Source organism: Macaca nemestrina, chromosome 1 (assembly GCF_043159975.1).
Source record: "Macaca nemestrina isolate mMacNem1 chromosome 1, mMacNem.hap1, whole genome shotgun sequence".
In the NCBI taxonomy this organism is placed as follows: Eukaryota; Metazoa; Chordata; class Mammalia; order Primates; family Cercopithecidae; genus Macaca; species Macaca nemestrina.
Genome location: NC_092125.1, coordinates 211,196,526 through 211,215,531, shown reverse-complemented (window position 1 = coordinate 211,215,531; position 19,006 = coordinate 211,196,526). Strand labels below are relative to the sequence as shown.

The window sequence follows — 19,006 nt, the reverse complement described above, 5'->3', positions numbered from 1 at the left end:
AGGTTCAGAAAATGTTGTCTTCTATTTGGGCACAATGTACCTAGCTAAGAACCAGGATTTTGTTAAGTTGAGAAAGAGAGAATGGATAGTTGATAGGCAATGAGTAGCGTCTGCCACATCCCATTTTACAGGTAAGGAACCTAGGTTCAGAGAGCGGTAACTTGCCTGTGGTCACACATTGGCCTAGGAGTAGAACAGCGGGCATCTGAACCCTGAACGCCACCTTTTCTCACCTTCACCGCCACCGCTATTCCAGAGCACTCGGCTACTCATGGTGCTGCTTGAGAATCTGAGCAACCCAGACAGCTGCGTGTGGCTCACATCATCCCCTGACCCCGTAATCTGGGCCAAGTCCTGTGCTAATCACTTTGCAAACAGGTCTTCATTTAACCTTCCTTGCCCATTCTACAGAGGAGAAACTGAGGCACAGGAGGTGGAGGTAGGCTGCCCAGACCACCTGGGCTAAGAGCCCAGGCTCTTAGCATCTTGCTAGTCCAGGTGCTGGGGTAGGACTGTCCCACCAGGAGTCCAAACGTGAGGTCAAGACGATTCCACAACACACTAGGAGGTGGGTGATTTGATGTTTCTCCAGCACAAAGCCCAGGACCTCGCCTCAGCCCACTCATAGGCTACTTATGGGCAGGGCCAGGTAACCATGAGTAGAAGAAACCAACCTGGGCTTTAGAGTCAGACAGACCTGGGTCCCCAGCCCAGCCCTGCTGCCTGGAGTGTGGGGCCATCCTGTCGGTCTCTTCCTTTCCTCATTGGTGAAAAGGGAGGGATTAACCCCTACTCCATCTGATTGTGAGGAAGGGGGCTGGCGCCGGGCGGGCTCTGCTGCATATATGCTAGATCCAGGGGAGAGCGAATGAGTACATGAACAGCCAGCTGCCACCCTAGAGAGGGGCTCTTCTCAAATTCAAGGAAAAAGTACTAATAATGTCTCCTGGACCCAGTTTTTTGTTTTATTTTTTTCATGTGTTCCACAGATTGCTAGTTCCAAAGAACATTAATAACTATTACGTGAGAAAAGGTTTCTGAGGCCAAATGAACCTGGGACCACAGGATTAAACCGAGTTAACTGGGTTTCTCCCCTGCGGGACTTCTCAGAGCCTTGAATTAAACACATGTGCAGTGTGAATCTCCACAAGCAGAGGGGCTACGACTCTGTGTTCCTCAAACTTCCTCAGCCACAGAATACGCAGAGCACCAACCAATATGCCACTCTAGTACCAGCTGTCAGCTCTCCTTTTTTCTGTCCCACACCACTCTCTAAGAGGCCCATCGGAAAGAATCAGAGGCCCACTTTCTGGAAGTTTTATTCGCAGAAATTCGGTTGTGAGAATTATCGTCAGGTCATCCAGAACTACAGACAGATCACCGGGGGTTAACTGCGTTGCTACGGGTTTAAGGGACAAACACTCGAAAAGCAGCTGTCCCATGATTAGCTGGGAATTCTAAGAGTCCTGTCCCAAGTAAACTGTCCCTGCTACAGACCCTGGAGAGGACGAGCACAGTGACAAGCAATTGTCATGGAACTGTTGGCTGGCTGGTGGCAAGAGGCCCCACGTCACTGCAGCAGTTCCCAACTGTGGGTGGGCACAGGGCCTGGGGGAGAGGGAACCTGCCTTCCACTGGCTGCTTGGGAAATATTGCCTGGGGCCTTTGTTTTAGTGTCCAGCCCACAAGGTCGGTAGACTCAGGTTCCTGAGGGGGCCAGAAAAGGGGAGAATCTGCCTAGTCCTCGCTTTTCCCTTTCTCCCTCCCTTCCTTCCTCCTTCCTTCCTCACCTTCTCCCTTCCTTCCTCCTTCCTGTCTTCCTTTCTTTCTCCAGTAAATATTGGTCATGCACCCACTCTAAGCCACACACTGTTTCAGGCTCTGGGGATAAAGGATTGAATGAGAGACAAAGTCCCTTATCTCAGATAGTGTTGGTGCTATGACAAAAATAAAATGGGTATGAGAAGGCTACTGGAGGGGAGAGGTAGTCCAGGAGGGCATCTTGGAGGAAGTGACATTTGAGCTCAGACTTCAGTGAAGTGGAGGATTTGGCCATGGAAGATATGGGGGAAGAGGTTTCCAAGCAGAAACACCATGGGGCCAAGGCCCTGAGGCAGAACAGAAAGGCAGCCAGTATGGACGGCTTGGGAGAGAGGGAGCAGGCAGAGGGAGGTGACAGACGCCAGGCAGCTGGGCCTTGTGGGCCACCATAGTGTATCTGTGTCTTATTCTGGGTGCAGTGGGAAGCCGCTAAGGGTCGTCAATGGGGAGTGAAGACATCAGGGAGACACTGGGATCTGCAAGTCTGGGGCTTGGGATGGGGTCTCTGTCCTGTGCCCAGCGACCTCTCCCCCACTCCCTTGGAGCTCAGGGATCTTCGGACCAGTGAAAGGGTCGTAGGTCAGGCTGTGAGGGGAAGCTGAGCCAATCCCCAAGCCCCCCCACCTCTTGCAGCAACCAGGGGCACAGGCTGCTGGCTTCCTGTCCTGTCCTGGGATCCTAGTCCCAGAAGACCCTGAGAGACCACCCCATACAACCCCTTCATGCCCTGAGAAGGAAACGGAGGCACACAGAGGGAAGGCTCCTTCCCCAAGTCTCAGCCAAGGAAGGGGCTAAACTCCCCACTGGGGTTCGCTGAGGGCAACAGGGCCCCTGACCACCTGCTCCAGACAAGCAGGCCCCGCCTGGCCGGCCTCCCCCTGCCCCTCTCCGCCACAAGCCTCTTTTGTGCTTACTCCCTGGGGCTCCATCTCCTTGCAGGGGTCACAGGGCACCGCTGACCCCATTCCCCTGTCGGCGTGCCCGGCTGGTAATTGAAAATACCAGAATTCCCTGATGACCAACTTACAGGGAAACCTGACACCCCAGGGTGGGCGGTGGGCAGCAGGAGGGGTGGGAGAGCATCCAGCTGTTCCCTTTTCTCCACTGTTAATCCCCCTGGATTCCAGGAGAAAGGCCAGCCCTGCTGGCCCCCATGGCCTGCCTTGATCATCTTCCCGGCAAATGCCGCCTCCTTGCCACGCCCGGGGTTACAGGCTTATGGGATCAGAGCCCGGGTGAGCTGCCTGTAACCCAAGCCTGCCAGCTACACCCGCCAGGCCCAGACCCCCAAGGCCGTGTGGGACCGGCCTCCACCAGCAGCTGAGCTCCCAGACCTGGGGCGGGCTGGGTGGGTGGGAGGTGAGTCAGCGGGAAGCAGGCAGGGTTAGCTCTGCAGCAGTCGGAAGGGGGCTGGACCAGGGTGTCCTCAGGGGCCCTCGGAGGTCCACTGGTTTCCAGATCTCCCTGGTCAGCCGGCATCAGCCACAGCCAGTGGAGGGGAAAGGATGTGTGGGACCTGGGTGAGCCTGGGTTCAAATCCCAGCTCCACTGCTTGCTGTGTGGCCTTGGGCAAGTTACTTCACACTTCCATGCCTCCATGTCCTCATCTGTAAAATGGGTATAACAGTAATGCCAGCCTTGTAGGGTTGACAGGAGCATGAAGTAAGTTAACGGATGTGAACCATGTGGTTTGCTGTTAGCTGCACGGCCTTTCCCTTTTTCTGGGCACCATGGGGCATACAGGGGCTGTCAGAATGGCAAGCTGAATGACAAGCTTTTTTTAGTTGAGGAGCAGGTTACCACCCCTACTAGTCCTTCTGTGGCTCCCCAGTGCCTCAGGACTGAAAGTTTGACCCACACTTTCCTCAGCAGCCTCGCCTCTTCCCCTCTCATGGAGCTCTTTGTTTGGCTGCCCCAAGACCCTCTGAGCTCCAGGGCCCTATATGAAGAGTGTAGCCCAGGCAGGTGAGGGGGGCAGGCTCAGCAGAAGCCAAGCTACAAGCAGCCACGTGGCAGGTGGATCATATACTAGACCAGGACTCAGCTGCTCCTGGCTCTAGTCCAGGTCTACCACTACCAGCTGCGTATCCTTGGAAAAGTCACTTTCTTTCTCTGGCCCTGAATCCACTAGTCCTCAAAGTGTGGTCCACAGACCAGCAGTATCAACATCACCTGGGAGTTTGCTAGAAATGCACATTATCAGGCCCCACCCCAGACCTGCTGAAGTAGCATCTCGGTGGGGGGTGTTGTGGGGAGGCCAGCAGTGCGAATTTTAATAAAGTCTCCTGGTTATCATTATGCCCATTCAAGTTTTAAAAGTGCTGTAATCTAGGATACATTCTACAATTGTCCTTTGTTGGGAGGTGAAACTCCAGAGAGAGGTGCGAACAGAGCAGCCCCTGCTGAAATCCCAGAAGGTGATGTGAACAGAGCAGCTCTGCTGAATTCCCTGAAGGTGGTGTGAGTGGAGCAGATCCTGATGAATTCCCAGGAAGAGGTGTGAATGGAGCAGCTTCTGCTGAAATCCCACACAGTGGTGTGAATGGAGCAGCCCCTGCTGAAATCCCCAAAGGTGGTGTGAACGGAGCAGCCCCTGCTGAAATCTCTGAAGGTGGTGTGAACAGAGCACCCTCTGCTGAAATCCCTGACAGTGGTGTGAACAGAGCAGCCCCTGCTGAAATCCCCAAAGGTGGTGTGAATGGAGCAGCCCCTGCTGAAATCCCTGAAGGTGGTGTGAACAGAGCAGCCCCTGCTGAAATCCCCAAAGGTGGTGTGAATGGAGCAGCCCCTGATGAAATCCCTGAAGGTGGTGTGAACGGAGCAGCCTCTGCTGAAATTCCTGAAGGTGGTGTGAACAGAGCAGCCCCTGCTGAATTCCCAGGGAGAGGTGTGAACAGAGCAGCTCCTGCTGAAATCCCAGGGAGAAGTGTGAACAGAGCAGCTCCTGCTGAAATCCCAGGGAGAGGTGTGAACAGAGCAGCTCCTGCTAAAATCCCAGACAGTAGTGTGAACGGAGCAGCCTCTGCTGAAATCCCAGACAGTGGTGTGATTGAAGCAGCCCCTGCTGAAATCCCTGAAGGTGGTGTGAATGGAGCAGCCTCTGCTGAAATCCCTGAAGGTTTTGTGAACAGAGCAGCTCCTGCTGAAATCCCAGGGAGAGATGTGAATGGAGCAGCCTCTGCTGAAATCCCAGGGACAGGTGTGAACAGATCAGTTCCTGCTGAAATCCCTGAAGGTGGTGTGAACAGAGCATCCCCTGCTGAAATCCCTGAAGGTGGTGTGAACAGAGCATCCCCTGCTGAAATCCCTGAAGGTGGTGTGAACAGAGCATCCCCTGCTGAAATCCCGAAGGTGGTGTGAATGGAGCAGCCTCTGCTGAAATCCCTGAAGGTGGTGTGAATGGAGCAGCCTCTGCTGAAATTCCTGAAGGTGGTGTGAATGGAGCAGCCTCTGCTGAAATTCCTGAAGGTGATGTGAATGGAGCAGCCTCTGCTGAACTCCCAAGGAGAAGTGTGAATGGAGCAGCCCCTGCTCTTGTTCAAGGCTGAATCACTTTGATCAAGTCCTGAAATGGGAGCTTGGATCCCACAGCTCCATGCCGCTTCTGAGTCTTACAGCTTCCCCAGTGCCTAGCATGGTGCCCATCCTGGGACAGGCACTCATTTAGTTGAAACACAGTGTGCTTCCTCCCATTAAGCCGTGAGTCCCTGGAAGGCTGGGATGCTGTGAGGTTCCTCTCCAGAGTCCCGGCACCCAGCATCATGTTAGCATCATAGCAACTCCATGAACTGAAAAATTCTTCACAATATCTCCCTCCTGAGGGGTGCCCAGCACCCCACTCAGACCTTCACATGCATTTCCACTGCCTTCTCACAGCGTCCTGGCCAGGTGAGGGTTCCTACTTGATAGGTATGAAAACTGAGGCTCAGGAAGACTAAAAGTACCTGCTCAAGGCCACAAGTGAGTGAGTGGAGGAGCAGGGAGCTGCATACAGGTCTGTCGGACTCCACCCTCAGGGCTCCCCACCGCTAGGCTAGATGGCCTTGCCAGGGACTAGATGGGAGCGTCCTGACCTGGGCACTGTGCGGGTCTAGGCATGAAGCAGTAGGTGAGTGAGCACACCTGGAAGCAGCGCAATCCAAATACTCCTCACCCATCCTTGCCCTTGCGGCTCTGAGTCTGATGCTCTGTTGATGCAACACACATCGACGTGCTGTGAGACAGCAGCACACCTCCGACTCCACCCTTCACACATCCCTCCCCACCTGCTTGGCCGGCCCTCTGGGAGACAGACCCAGTATTTCAAGGAGCCCTGGAGGCTGCCTCACCCAGCCCCTCACCCCAGAACTGTCCTCAGGCCCCTGGAGGCAGGGGTGGGGGCATCACTCCCAGAATCTCTGGCAGCTGAGTTTCAAGCATCCTCCTTAGCTTCTCAGGGCACCCCCTGTCACACCCCCACCTCCACCACACACAGACCCAGTGGTCAGCCCCTGTGGGTTGGATGAGAGGGGCTGAGAAGCTGGGGGGAAGCATGGGGATTGGGGTGCTTCCCGGGCCAGCACAGGGGATGAGCCCTCAGATTGGCCCTGCTCTGTGACACTCCAGAAGGGCCTGATTTTGTTGTTTCACTGGGACACCGACCGCTGACAAGCCCGTGACAGGGGCAGACAGCTGGACTTCATAAAGAAGCTGGACCCTCGGCACTCCGGACAGCAGAACACTCAACTCCTCACAAAGGCAGCTCCGCGGGGAGGGGTGGCGCTGGGGCTGGAGGCAGGTGGGAAGTAGGAACTGCTTTGAGACCCAGAGGGGGTAATAGCTAGGGCAGGATGACTCAGCTCCAAGCCCACCTCAGCTCCTCGCCAGCTGTGTGATCTTGGGGAAGTCACTGTGCCTCTCTGAGCCGCTGATTCCTCTTCTGCAAAGTGCAGATATTGACCCCCATCCTACATGATTGTTGAGGGGGTTAAATGAGATGCCACAGGTCCATGCTCAGTGCACTGTGACAGGTGACACCCACGAACACCGGCGGCGCTGACCACATGCCAGGCACTACACTGAGCACACAACCAGACCCCTGATCCCTCTTGGGAGAGGCCAATGCCCCTGGCAGGGCAAGGAGCCAAGCTGAGAGTCAGGCAGCCTCCCCTGGGTGTAAAACGAACAGAGGCTCATCAGGGCCATGTGGACCAGGGTCTAAGTCCTTCGTGCGTGTGCTGCCACCTCATCTGGAGTGTCTCGGGACAATTTTCCACGGCTCCTTGGGGTGCTGGGGGGAGTCTGGACCTGCCCAGACCCACGCTGGCCCCCAGGCTCATCCTCGGCGTCAAGGGCTGCAGGGGGAGGACTGGCAGGGAACATCGGAGCCTCAAGGCCTCAGAGATCTTCTAGCCTGGCCTAGGGTGCCCAGGAGGAAGCCAGGTCCAGAGGAGAGGCAGCTCGCCTAGGTCACACAGCCAGTTAGCAGCAAGGCAGAGAGGCAGTCTAGGGGCAGACACAGAGCAGGAAATGGGTGCATCAGCTCCAGCCTTCAAACCCCACAGCCGATGTTCAGGTCCCCCTGAGCTCCTACCAGGCCTGCTCCACACTCACATCCCATATGGTCAGAGCCCCTACAGAGCAGGACTTGGGGCTGGGAGAAGCGTCAGCCTCCACTTTCCAGTGTCCTTTTATCAGCTGATTCAGGACATCTACTTGTGAAAGACCTGCCCAGGAACGAGGAAAGAATGCAGGAGGTGCTCCCTTCACCCTGGTGAGTCCTCAGCCCCTCCTGGGACCACAAACATCTCGGGCCCAGAGAAGCAAGGAGGCTTGCCAGAGTCACACCACGGGTGTGGGGACCACGTTGAGAGTCCCTCTCTGGCCAGTCCCACTCTGGAACAAACACTGTTCTGGCAAGATGCAGACCTGGGTCCAAATCCCGGCTTCCCCACTGACTGTGCGATCTCAGGAAGCCACATGCAGCTCGGAACTTCAATGTCTTCACCTGTCAGCAGGAGTGATACACTCTCTTATCAACAGTCAACTCAGGAAGCGAGTGTAAAGGGCCCAGGGCCATGTCTACACAGAGTTGATGCTTCCTGGAGGTTTGCTTCGTGTGAGAAGGAGGCAAAAGACAGCAGGCCGGATGCATTATGAAATAAGGACTCAAGTATGGGCTGTGTGCCATAGACCTACCTCGGCAGCTCACACCTCCTCTCTTGACCTCAGTTTCCACAACTGCAAAATAAGGGAATTGGGCCAGGCATGATGGCTCACGCCTATAATCCCAGCACTTTGAGAGGCTGATGCAGGAGGGGATCACTTGAGCCCAGGAGTTCGAGACCAACCTGGGCAACGTGGCAAAACCCTGTCTCTACAAAAAATACAAAAATTACGCCAGGCTCTGTGTCTCACGCCTGCAACCCCAGCACTCTGGGAGACCAAGACAGGCAGATCACCTGAGGTCAGGAGTTTGAGACCAGCCAGGCCAACATGGTGAAACTATGTCTCTACTAAAAATACAAAAATTAACCAGGTGTGGTGGTGCACACCTGTAATTCCAGCTACTCAGGAGGCTGAGGTAGGAGAATCGCTTGAACCCAGGAGGCAGAGGTTGCAGTGAGCCAAGATCACGAAACTGCACTCTAGCCAGGGTGACAGAGCAAGACTCCATCTCAAAAAAAAAAAAATTAGCCGGGTATGGTGGCACACACCTGTGGTCCCAGCTACCTGGGAAGCTGAGGTAGGAGGATCACTTGAGCCCAGGAAGTTGAGGCTACAATGAGCTGTGTTCATGCCACTGCACTCCAGCCTGGGTAACAGAGTCTCAAAAAATAACGATCATAAAATCAAATGAGGGAATTGTACTAAGGTATTTCTTCTTGCCACTCTTTGAGACAGAGTTTCGCTCTTGTCGCCCAGGCTAGAGTGCAATGGTGCAATCTCAGCTCAGCAACCTCTGAGGCTCAAGCGATTCTCCTGCCTCAGCCTCCGAAGTAGCTGGGATTACAAGCATGCACCACCATGCCTGCCTAATTTTGTATTTTTAGTAGAAACAGGGTTTCACCATGTTGGCAAGGCTGGTCTTGAACTCCTGACCTCAGGTGATCTGCCTGCCTCAGCCTCCCAAAGTGCTGGGATTACAGGCGTGAGCCACTGCACCCGGCCGTGTACTAAGCATTTCTAAGTACATGTATTTCTAAGCATCCTTCTAGCACTGCACACAGCCTCCCTGACTACTTGTCTCTTCATCTAACCACCTCTGTGAGTGCACTTGCAGCACTGATGGGAGGAATGGGGAGGGGGGGAAGTGACTGATAGATTTGTTGAGATGAAATTCACATGACATACAATTAACTGTTTCTATCTCTACTGTCTCTCGACTTGATGTGGCCGGAGCTTCCCCAGGGCTGGTGAAGTCTTCAGTGTCTATGACCTGAAGGTGCCCGATGAGAGCTCAGCAGCGGCACCCATAGCCCTGCATGAGCCGCTCTGCACCCTGTCGGCTCCCCCAGACTGGCTGTGTGGCCTCAGCCAGATGCCCTTCCCTCTCTGATCCCACAGTTCCCCCCATGTCTGAGCACCTCTGAGGGTGGGCCAGAAGCTGCACCTTCTCATGCCTCCCTGACCCCTGACCTCTGGCCTCTCTTCCAGCTCCGTCGGCCGTGTCCATCATGCATCAGGTGAGCCGCACCGTGGACAGCATTACCCTGTCGTGGTCCCAGCCAGACCAGCCCAATGGCGTGATTCTGGACTATGAGCTGCAGTACTATGAGAAGGTACCTATGGGCGGGCTTGGTGCTCTCCCCATCACCCACCTCCCTGAGGGCCCCTGTCCCAGGCTGAGGCCTGGGGGTTCTGCCCCTCCGCAAGATGAGATGCGTTGGTGCAGGAGAAAGAGCACTGGCCTTGGAGACAGGCTGCCTGGCTCCCAACCCGGCTGCACTCCTCCCCACTGAGACCTCGGGCAGGTGCCTTGACCTCTCTGGGTCTCACTTTTCTAGTCTGGAGGATCCGCCCAGCAATCTCAATAAAATGCCACAGTCATATCCCTTTCCCCACCACGACCCTTTCATCTTGACCTCAGTGGCTTGATGTTGTGAAAAACTGGGTTTCCAAAAAGCTGCACTTATGAAGTGACAATTAGTCACTCACCTCTTCTTCGACAGAGATTTGAAACTGCTCGAGGGCGCTTCGGCCTGCCCTGCTCTGATTCCTGCTAAAACACCCACTTTCACTCGCCTGTATGCCCTTTGCATGGGGAGAGATGATTTCACTTCGAGCTTTTCAATCAGACCTTAATTACTCCCTTCGGGGACCCAAGGTGGAAGCTCCTGGGATGGTAGAAGGAGCACTGGACTAGGAGTGAGAAGCCATAGGTTCAAATCCCAGCTCCATCCTTCACCAGCTGTGTGACCTTGGGCAGGCGTCTTTCTCCCTCTGAACCTCAGTTTCCACCTGTGTCGAGTGTGGGTGAGACCCCTTGTGGGGAGCTATGCAGGTTATGGAGAAAGGGCAGCATGGTACCTGGCCCTCAGCACAGGCCACGCATGTCCCTGGCCTTCCTCCTCTGCCCTGCCTGCTGCACAGTGGATGATGGTGACAGGATAGGAGGCCAGGCGGATGTGGGGCCTGCACAGTATGGGGGCCGGGAAGTAGACAGCACAATTGCCCGCCCACATGGCTGGATATCAGAGGCCCCCAGAAGCCTCTCCTATGAATGATGATTTCTCTTACCTGCTCCAGGAGGCAACAAACAGCCACAGAGGCTGCAAGGGCCCCTGGGAAAGGCATCGCAGGGCTTCCATTCAGACTAAGACATCAATGACTGATAGGGAGGCCTCTCATTGAGGGCAAGTCCAAGGGTAACTGCAAATGGATAGAAGGGCTCTCCCTGAAGGCTGAGAGGAAGAGTACAGACAGTTGCAGCCAGTTCTGCTGGAGCCCGGCTTTCTAGGGCCCAGCCTGGCCTTTGCACTGTCTTAACTGCTGGATCAGCTAACCAGGGTGGTCTCCGGGGCCTTTCAAACACTTACCCTGCCTTCACCGGCCGCCTTACCATTGCTTGAGCGTGTGTTCATCCTGTCCCCTAGGCAGTGCATTCCAAGAGGTCAGGGGTTACATCTCCATTCACCACCTTCTCCCCAGCACCCAGGCCCCAGGCCTGGCACCAGGGAGACACTTGATCAATATCAGTTGAATGAACAAGTGAATGAATCCCTTCCCTTGTGCCCTGGCCCCCAAACACCTCCTGGGACTTCATGCCTGCCATCCCCTCACCCACCTACCTCGCTGCCCACCCTTTTCCCTCATCCTCCCTTCATCTCTGCCTGTTGGAATCTTCAGGGTCCCTCCCAAATGTCACCTCTGCCACAAGCGAACATGGACTCTGCCCCTCTCTTACAGCACCGCATGTGGGTGGAGGGTGCTCCTGTCTCCCGCAGGGGGCTGTGGACACTGAAGGAATGAATCGTGTGAATGAATGAGAGACGTGAGTGATGGAGCCTGTGAATCAAAGAGGGAACTGGCTGGGCACCGTGGCTCATGCCTGTAATCCCAGCACTTTGGGAGGCCGAGGCGGACGGATCACCTGAGGTCAGGAGTTCGAGACCAGCCTGGCCAACATAGTAAAAGCCCATCTCTACTAAAAATACAAAAATTATCTGGGCGTGGTGTCGCACGCCTGTAATCCCAGCACTTTGGGAGGCTGAGGTGGCTGGATCACGGGGTCAGGAGTTCGAGACCAGCCTGACCAACATGGTGAAACCCCGTCTCTACTGAAAATACAAAAATTAGCTGGGCATGGTGGCGCATGCCTGTAATCCCAGCTACTCAGGAGGCTGAGGCAGGAGAATCACTTGAACCCAGGAGATGGAGGTTGCAGTGAGCTGAGATCATGCCACTGCACTCCAGCCTGGGTGACACAGTGAGATACTGTCTCAAAAAAAAAAAAAAAAAAAAAAAAGAGGGACCCAGTGGGTGGCTGGATATGGATGAGTAGATATATGGATGAATTTTTTTTGTCTAAACTGCTCCTATCCCTACATTTTCCACCTGGCCAGCTCTGACTCAACCTTCTAGATCTTAGCCTAACATCACCTCCACAGAGAAGCCCTCCATCACTGCCCAGATGCCATCCAATGCCCCATTTCATCTTCTCCTTGTACCTTGCCCTTCTGCATAGCGTTTATCACAATTACCATTTTTAAGTGTTATTGAGTAATTAGGTATTTACTACTTCTACATTGAGTTAGATAGTAAGTTCCTTGAGGGTGGAGATCTTGCCATGATCTCTGCTGTGTCCCCAGCGCCTGGCACACAGTAGGTACTCAAGAGCTGTTTTTTGGATGATTCAGGAAGTGGCCACACGAGGGCCTGAGCTGTGGGTGGTGTGAGGAAGCAGCCCCACCCCTCGCTGGGCCCTGGAGGGCCTCTAGGCAGGAGCCAGCGTCTCTGCTCCCCGCAGCAGGAATAGCTTAGCAACTCAGAACCCAAAAAGGCCAAAAAAAAAAAAACCTAATTAAGAAGCTTTGTGATTAAATGAAACTGAAAGTGTTTGCCCCCAAAGACAGCAACGGAAATGAGGAATCCCAGCGCGGGTCCTGCCTACGACCCATTTCCTACCACAGCGGGCAGGCCTGGGGAGGCTGCTGGAGGTGTGAACCGGGAGGCAGCTCTGCCCTACTTTCTGCCGCTGCCCGAGCATCCCCAGGTCCCTGCTGAGGGTGGCAGGACCTGCAGGCTCTGCAGCAGCCAAGGTTACCACCTGCTCACATTTCATGAGCACTTGCTATGTGCTAAGCGCGTCACCTCTAGCGTCTCATTTATCCTCACCACAGGGCTCTTCACCCCATTGGATGGAAGGGGAAACTGAGGCATGGAGTTCCATAACTTACCCAAGAGGATCCAGCAAGGATTTTGACTTATGGTCTCACTCTTTACTTGGCTGTCCTGCCTCCCAGATTTTTTTCCCCAGGGATGCTTCTGGGATGACCTTTAAGAGGTAGACAGGACCAGCCCCTGCCACGGAGACTGTTAGGCATAAATGGTGAGGCGGGCCAAGCAGTGAGAGGCTGAAGGCACAACAGCCTGAAGTACACCTGTGATGAGACGTGGCCCTACTTCTTTCAGTCCCTCCCCCAGGGCCTGGGGTACAGAGAGGGACAGCTTGGCATCTGCCAGTGAGGAGATGGACACTGGTTCACTCAACTTTCAGTCTCACCAGTTTTGGGTCAGGCACTAAGCTGGGTACCAGGAATTCTGAGGGTGACCAGGTGACTCGGAGGCCTCAGGGACTTCACAGTCCAGGGAAAAAGAGTCAGACACTGAGAGCCATGAGACAAGGTGTGACACTAGCCACAGAAGGGTCAGCAAAGGTCCCAGGGGGGCACCAATAGGGGCCCACAGTCCTGGCATGAGTGAGGGAAAGCCTTCATTCAGTGACACTTGGGCTGAGTCTTGAAAGATGCTAGGAGTTCACCAGACAAACTCGCAGGTGGGAACACAGTCATTCTAGGCATTGGGAATCGCAGGTGCAAAGGCCCTGGGGCAGGGATGTGAGGGCTGTGTTCAGGAAACAGACAAGGCAAGTGTGGCAGAAGCGGGAGCATCAGGCGAGGAGGTTGGGAGGGAGGCTAGGCTAAATGTCATGGGCCTTCCAGCCTTGGGAGTCTGGATTCAATTTAAAGTATGATGGGATGGCTCTGGAATGATGCAGTCTGACTCAGATTCCTTTAAAGATCCCTGTAGCTTACTGTGTGGAGAATGGATTCCAGGGAGACAGAGAGACCCAGGGAGCACCTGTACAGGGCTCCCAGGGGACGCCAAGTGAGAAATGATGGTAGGTAGCTGGGGGAGTTGGCAGCAGAGATGGCAAATGCCAGCAAAGTCTATACACACACACACACACACACACACACACACATATATACACACACACACATATATATACATATATATATATTTTTTGTTTTGTTTTGTTTTGTTTTTTAGATGGAGTTTTATACTTGTCACCCAGGCTGGAGTGCAATGGTGCGATCTCAGCTCACCACAACCTCCGCCTCCCAGGTTCAAGCGATTCTCCTGCCTCAGCTTCCCAAGTAGCTGCGATTATAGGCATAAGCCACCATGCCCGGCTTATTTTGTATTTTAAGTAGAGACGAGGTTTCTCCATGTTGGTCAGGCTGGTCTCAAACTCCCAACCTCAAGTGATCCGCCCGCCTTGGCCACCCAAAGTGCTCAGATTACAGGCGTGAGCCACTGCACCCAACCAGCAAAGTCTGTATTTTAAAGCCTGGAGGACCCGGGAAATGTGAAGGGTGGCTCCTAAGAGATGGAGGTGCCTTTTCCTGGGGCAGATGCGGGTTTGTGATTTGTAGGTGTGGTGCTTACTGGGGCAAAGGGGTTGGAGTTTAGGGAGGGTAGAGAACAGCAGCCAGTAGAGTGTGCAGAGGAAGAACCAGAAGATAGGATCTGGGAGAATGCCAGGGTTTAGGGAGGGGAAGAAAGCAGAGTTGATGAAAATATTAGAGGAGGTGCTGGCAGAGGGGTAGGAGCAGAACCAGGAGCCATATCTATCCCTGACCTCTCAGACAAGGCTGTGATATGCCAGCCATCACCACCAGGGAGGGACAGCTAGGCTGCAGGTGGTGAGATTTATTCCAGCAAGTCCGCAGCCGGCTTACCTAACACGGGAATCCTCCTTGTGTCTGCTATTAGATTCTTTCCTGAATACTCCAATCTTCCTAGGAAGGGAAGTCAGATACTAAGCCCTGCAGGCCCGTGCCGCCCCCACCTCCACCTCTTCCCCACTCTTTTCCTTCTTCAGAAATGGCTTTCTTAGAGCGGATTCTCCATTTGGCCTTTCCCCAGCCCCACTGGAATTTCCCAGCCTGCCCGGAGCCCAGAGCTGACAACTGCGTTGCTAGATGGCTTGTGGAGGCCACTGATGAATGGCGGTGGCCTTCTGCAGACCCAGGCCTGGCTGCTTCCATCAGTTCCAGCGCCCCAGGGGAGGTGGCCTCATTTGGCAGCTACGCCAAAACACACAGGTTCAGGATCCCCCTAGTCCCTCAAGAACTCAAGGAGAAGAGCCGTTCATGAGGCCACCTGTGGTCAATGGACCTTGTAGCCCACATCGATTTTAGGATTTATTTAACAGAAAGTGAAGAGGAAGGACATTCCAGGCAGAAGGAGCAAAGGTTGGGGGATGGGGGGCGAACTATGAAAGTTCAGGCCATATTCAGGTTGTTGCCCAGTACCTGGAGTAGGATCTACCTGGAGAGGTTCGTCCACTCATTCATTCACTTTTGCCTTCATCCATCCATTTAACAAACATGGGTAAGGGCTTACTCTATAATGGGTTTTTTTTGTTTGCTTGTTTTTTGGTTTGTGTTTGTTTGTTTGTTTTGCTTGTTTGTTTTTGTTTTTTTGAGACAACAGAGTTTCATTCTTGTTGCCCAGGCTGGAATGCCATGACGCGATCTCAGCTCACTGCAACCTCCGCCTCCTGGGTTCAAGTGATACTCCTGCCTCAGTCTCCCAAGTAGCTGGGGTTACAGGCATGTGTCACCACGCTCAGCTAATTTTTTGTATTTTTAGTAGAGACGGTGTTTCACCATGTTGGTCAGGCTGGTCTCAAACTCTTGACCTCAGGTGATCCAGCCGCCTCAGCCTCCCAAAGTGCTGGGATTACAGGTGTGAACCACTGCGCCCGGCCTCTGTAATGGTTTTGATGATAACAGTGATGATGGGAGCCAACATTTATTAAGTCTTTTTATGTGCTAGAGACTGTGCTAAGAAGCTTTACCTATATTTTCCTTTTAAATCTCCACAACCACCTCTTGTGGTAACTACTGGCATTAACCCACTTTAGAAATTAGAAAATCGAGGCCTGGAAGGCTTAAGACATGCACTCAATGCCTCAGTGGCCCTAAGCTTCCAGGTAAGTGCTCAGACTAAGGAGTAGCGGATTTCATACTGAATTTCTTCCCATCACCCCTTGGTGCTTAATCACTGTTCAGATAAAGGTACCCCAGGGAGAGGAGAGACTGAAGGGAATTAGCATCTCTAGGGCATCTCCAATGTGCCAGGCACTACCTGATCAAATTTTATCTTCACAACAGCCCTGAAAGGTTGGCATTTATTGTTCCTTTTATTTGGAATAGAAAACAGGGACTCAGGGAAGTGAAGGGTCTTTCCTAAGGTCACGGTGCAATTAAGTGAAAAAACAAGGATATGAAGCAGCTTCCAGCTGGGTACAGTGACTGATGCCTGTAATCCCAGCACTTTGGGAGGCTGAGACGGGTGGGTCACTTGAGTCCAGGAGCTCCAGACCAGCCTGGGTAACATGATGAAACCCTGTCTCTACCAAAATTACAAAACTTAGCCGGATATGATGGTGTGTGCCTGTAGTCCTAGCTACTAGGGAGGCTGAGGTGGGAGGATCGCTTGTGTATGGGAAGTCCAGGCTGCAATGAGCCATAATCGCGCCACTGCACTCCAGCCTGAGTCACAGAGCAAGACCCTGTCTCAAAAAAAAAAAAAAAAATATATATATATATATATATATATATAGAGAGAGAGAGAGAGAGAGAGAAATTTAAAAAGGAACAGCTTCTAATCCCTTGCCCAGCTTTAAAGAAGGGAGCTGCTCAGGATGGTTCCTCGCTCTCCTGAGGCACCTATGGAACCCACAGCCATCTCCCATCTCCCTCACATAATCAGGACTTAAAACCTCCAGCGTCTCTAAGTGGGCACCCACCCAGTTTACAGAATCTAACCCGTTTTCAAGTCTGAGCAACGCCCATGTCATACAGTGGCACTTAGTGTTCATGTCTGGTACTGCATCCCAGGTTTTGTAGATTTTTGAATACCAATTTAATGTTCATTCATTATGTCAATAATTAGTGAACACTTGCTGTGTGGCAAGCCTGGGGAGTCCAGAGATGAGCAAGACATGGTCCCTGGCCTCAGGAAATCCACATCCTTAAAGAAGATGGAGAAGTATATTAGGACAATAGGTGGGAGAGGAGACAATTGAGACCTGCAACCCCTGGCTGGGACATCTGGGAAGTCTCCCCAGCAGAGGTGGCACTTGCGTTGAGTCTAGACCAATGAGTAGGGCACTGCAAGACAAGTGAGGAAAGGGTATTTCAGACAGGAGCAACAGTGCTTGCAAAAACTCAGCGTGTCCGTGGAAGATAGACTTGCTAGATAAAATACAAGACACATGATTACATTTGAATTTTTTAAAAATAAATGTTTTAGTACAAATGTGTCCCAAATATTGCATGGGGCATACTTACACGAAAACGTATTTGTTGTTCATCTGAAATTTAAATTTGACTGAGCAGCATCCTATATTTGTGTTTGCTAAATCTGGCAGCTCTACCAAGGAAGGGGGAAAGAGTTAGGGGTAGCAGGAACCTAGGAAACATTAGGGATGTCACAGGAGGGACTGGAAAATGGCGGGTCATGAAGGGTCTGGAATGCCAGGCTAAGGAGTCAGCCTTCACCCTGTGGGCACTGGAGAAGGACTTTGTGTGAGGGACCCTGGGCTTGGTACAGGGGAACAAAAACAAGCCCTCCCTCGTGGGCTCATAGTCAAGGGGGCGAGAGGAGCCTCAGCCCAAAGTTGAGGGGGCGTAGCAGAAACCCCCTCCTGTGGCACCCACAGAAAGTGCTCTGGGACTCAGAGAAGGAAGAGGTACATGTGGCTGCGACGTCAAGGAGGCTTCCTGGAGGAGGAGGCAGATGATCTGGCTCAGCAAAAGAAACCCTCTCTGCTTCTGCCCCACCAAGCTATCCCTGCCATCCCCTGTTATGGGGGTGGTAGAGACACATCTTCAGGTCCGCCCCCTTCATATCCCCTATATCCCAAGCTTTTTCTCACCTCCTTTCCTCTGAACCTGCTGCCCCTTCTGCCAGGCATGCACATCTTCGCCTGGGTGGTTCCTGTTTGTTCTTTGAGATCCCATTCCAGTGCCCCCCACTCATGAAGGAGCTTTCCTGACTTCACCTGGTAGCCCCTGATATGGTTTGGCTGTATCCCCACCCACATCTCATCTTGAATTGTAGTTCCCATAATCCCCACCTGTTGTGGGAGGGACCTGGTAGGAGGTAATTGAATCATGGGGGCAGTTACCCCCATGCTGTTCTCATGATAGTGAGTGAGTTCTCACAAAATTGGATGGTTTTATAAGGGGGGTTTCCCCCTTTGCTTGGCACTCCTCTCTCCTGCCACCATGTGAAGAAGTACATGTTTGCTTCTTCTTCTGCCATGGTTGTAAGTTTCCTGAGGCCTCCCCAGACATAAGGAACTGTGGGTCAATTAAACCTCTTTCCTTTATAAATTACCTAGTTTTGGGTATGTCCTTATAGCAGCATGAGAAGGGACTAACGCAGCCCCCATCCTAGACCAGGTCACATGCCCCACAGCATGTGCTTACCCTATCAGTGTGAGCCTGTTATGCCCTATTGATTCATTTTGTCCTCTGAACAAACTCTGAGGTAGCTACTGTTACTATCCCCCTTTTACAGATGAAGATACAGAGAAGTTAAGGAACTTGCCCAAGGTCACAGAGGTAATATAGAGTGGAGCCAGGATTTGAACCCAAGAAGTCTGGCTCCAGCTTGTGATCTTAACCTCCATGCTATAAAGCCTGTAATAACGTTGCACACACTGAATCTCCATTGTTTTGGGAAGGTTTTCAAGGGCTCCATGCACTCCATGATGTGTATGTGACTGGCATGTACAACTAGGTGTGCCTTCTTCTGGATAAGGGTTCACAGATTTTCATCGCAAAAAAAATTTCTCAGAGAGCTTCATGATCTTCAAAGGGTTGGGATTCTCACACTGCTCGCTTTTCCAGACTGAGCTCTCCAAGGCCAGGACCTGTGCCTTAGCCCCCTTTAGAAACCCAGTACCAGCCTAGTGCAAAGGGGATATTTGGGGAAGTTTTGCCAGGTGGCTGGCAGATGCCTAAACGAGCATCATCTGTATCCGACCCAACCACATCTCCACTCCCACTGCAGTAGCTGGATCTTTGTCCTGTGCTAGACTCCTTGGATCACCCTGGGTAGCACTCAGGAAGCCAGAATTGATGTTTTTCATCTCTCAAAGGAGAAGACACTAGGTTTGGGGTATCCAAAGGCATGGACATTAGAGGTGGCTCCATGCAAGACTCTGGTTTCATTTGTTGTT

The 19,006-nt window shown here is 52.9% G+C and overlaps 1 protein-coding gene across 4 annotated transcripts in view; it reads left to right on the top strand.

Annotated features, from left to right (window-relative positions):
- LOC105494409 (EPH receptor B2) overlaps nt 1-19,006 on the top strand; it is a 205,412-nt gene that overhangs the window by 164,687 nt on the left and 21,719 nt on the right. For all 4 annotated transcript variants that reach the window (XM_071098836.1, XM_071098829.1, XM_071098828.1 and 1 more), the window contains exon 6: nt 9,457-9,581. In XM_071098836.1, coding sequence (XP_070954937.1) covers nt 9,457-9,581 — 125 coding nt within the window. The remainder of the gene's footprint in view (nt 1-9,456; nt 9,582-19,006) is intronic.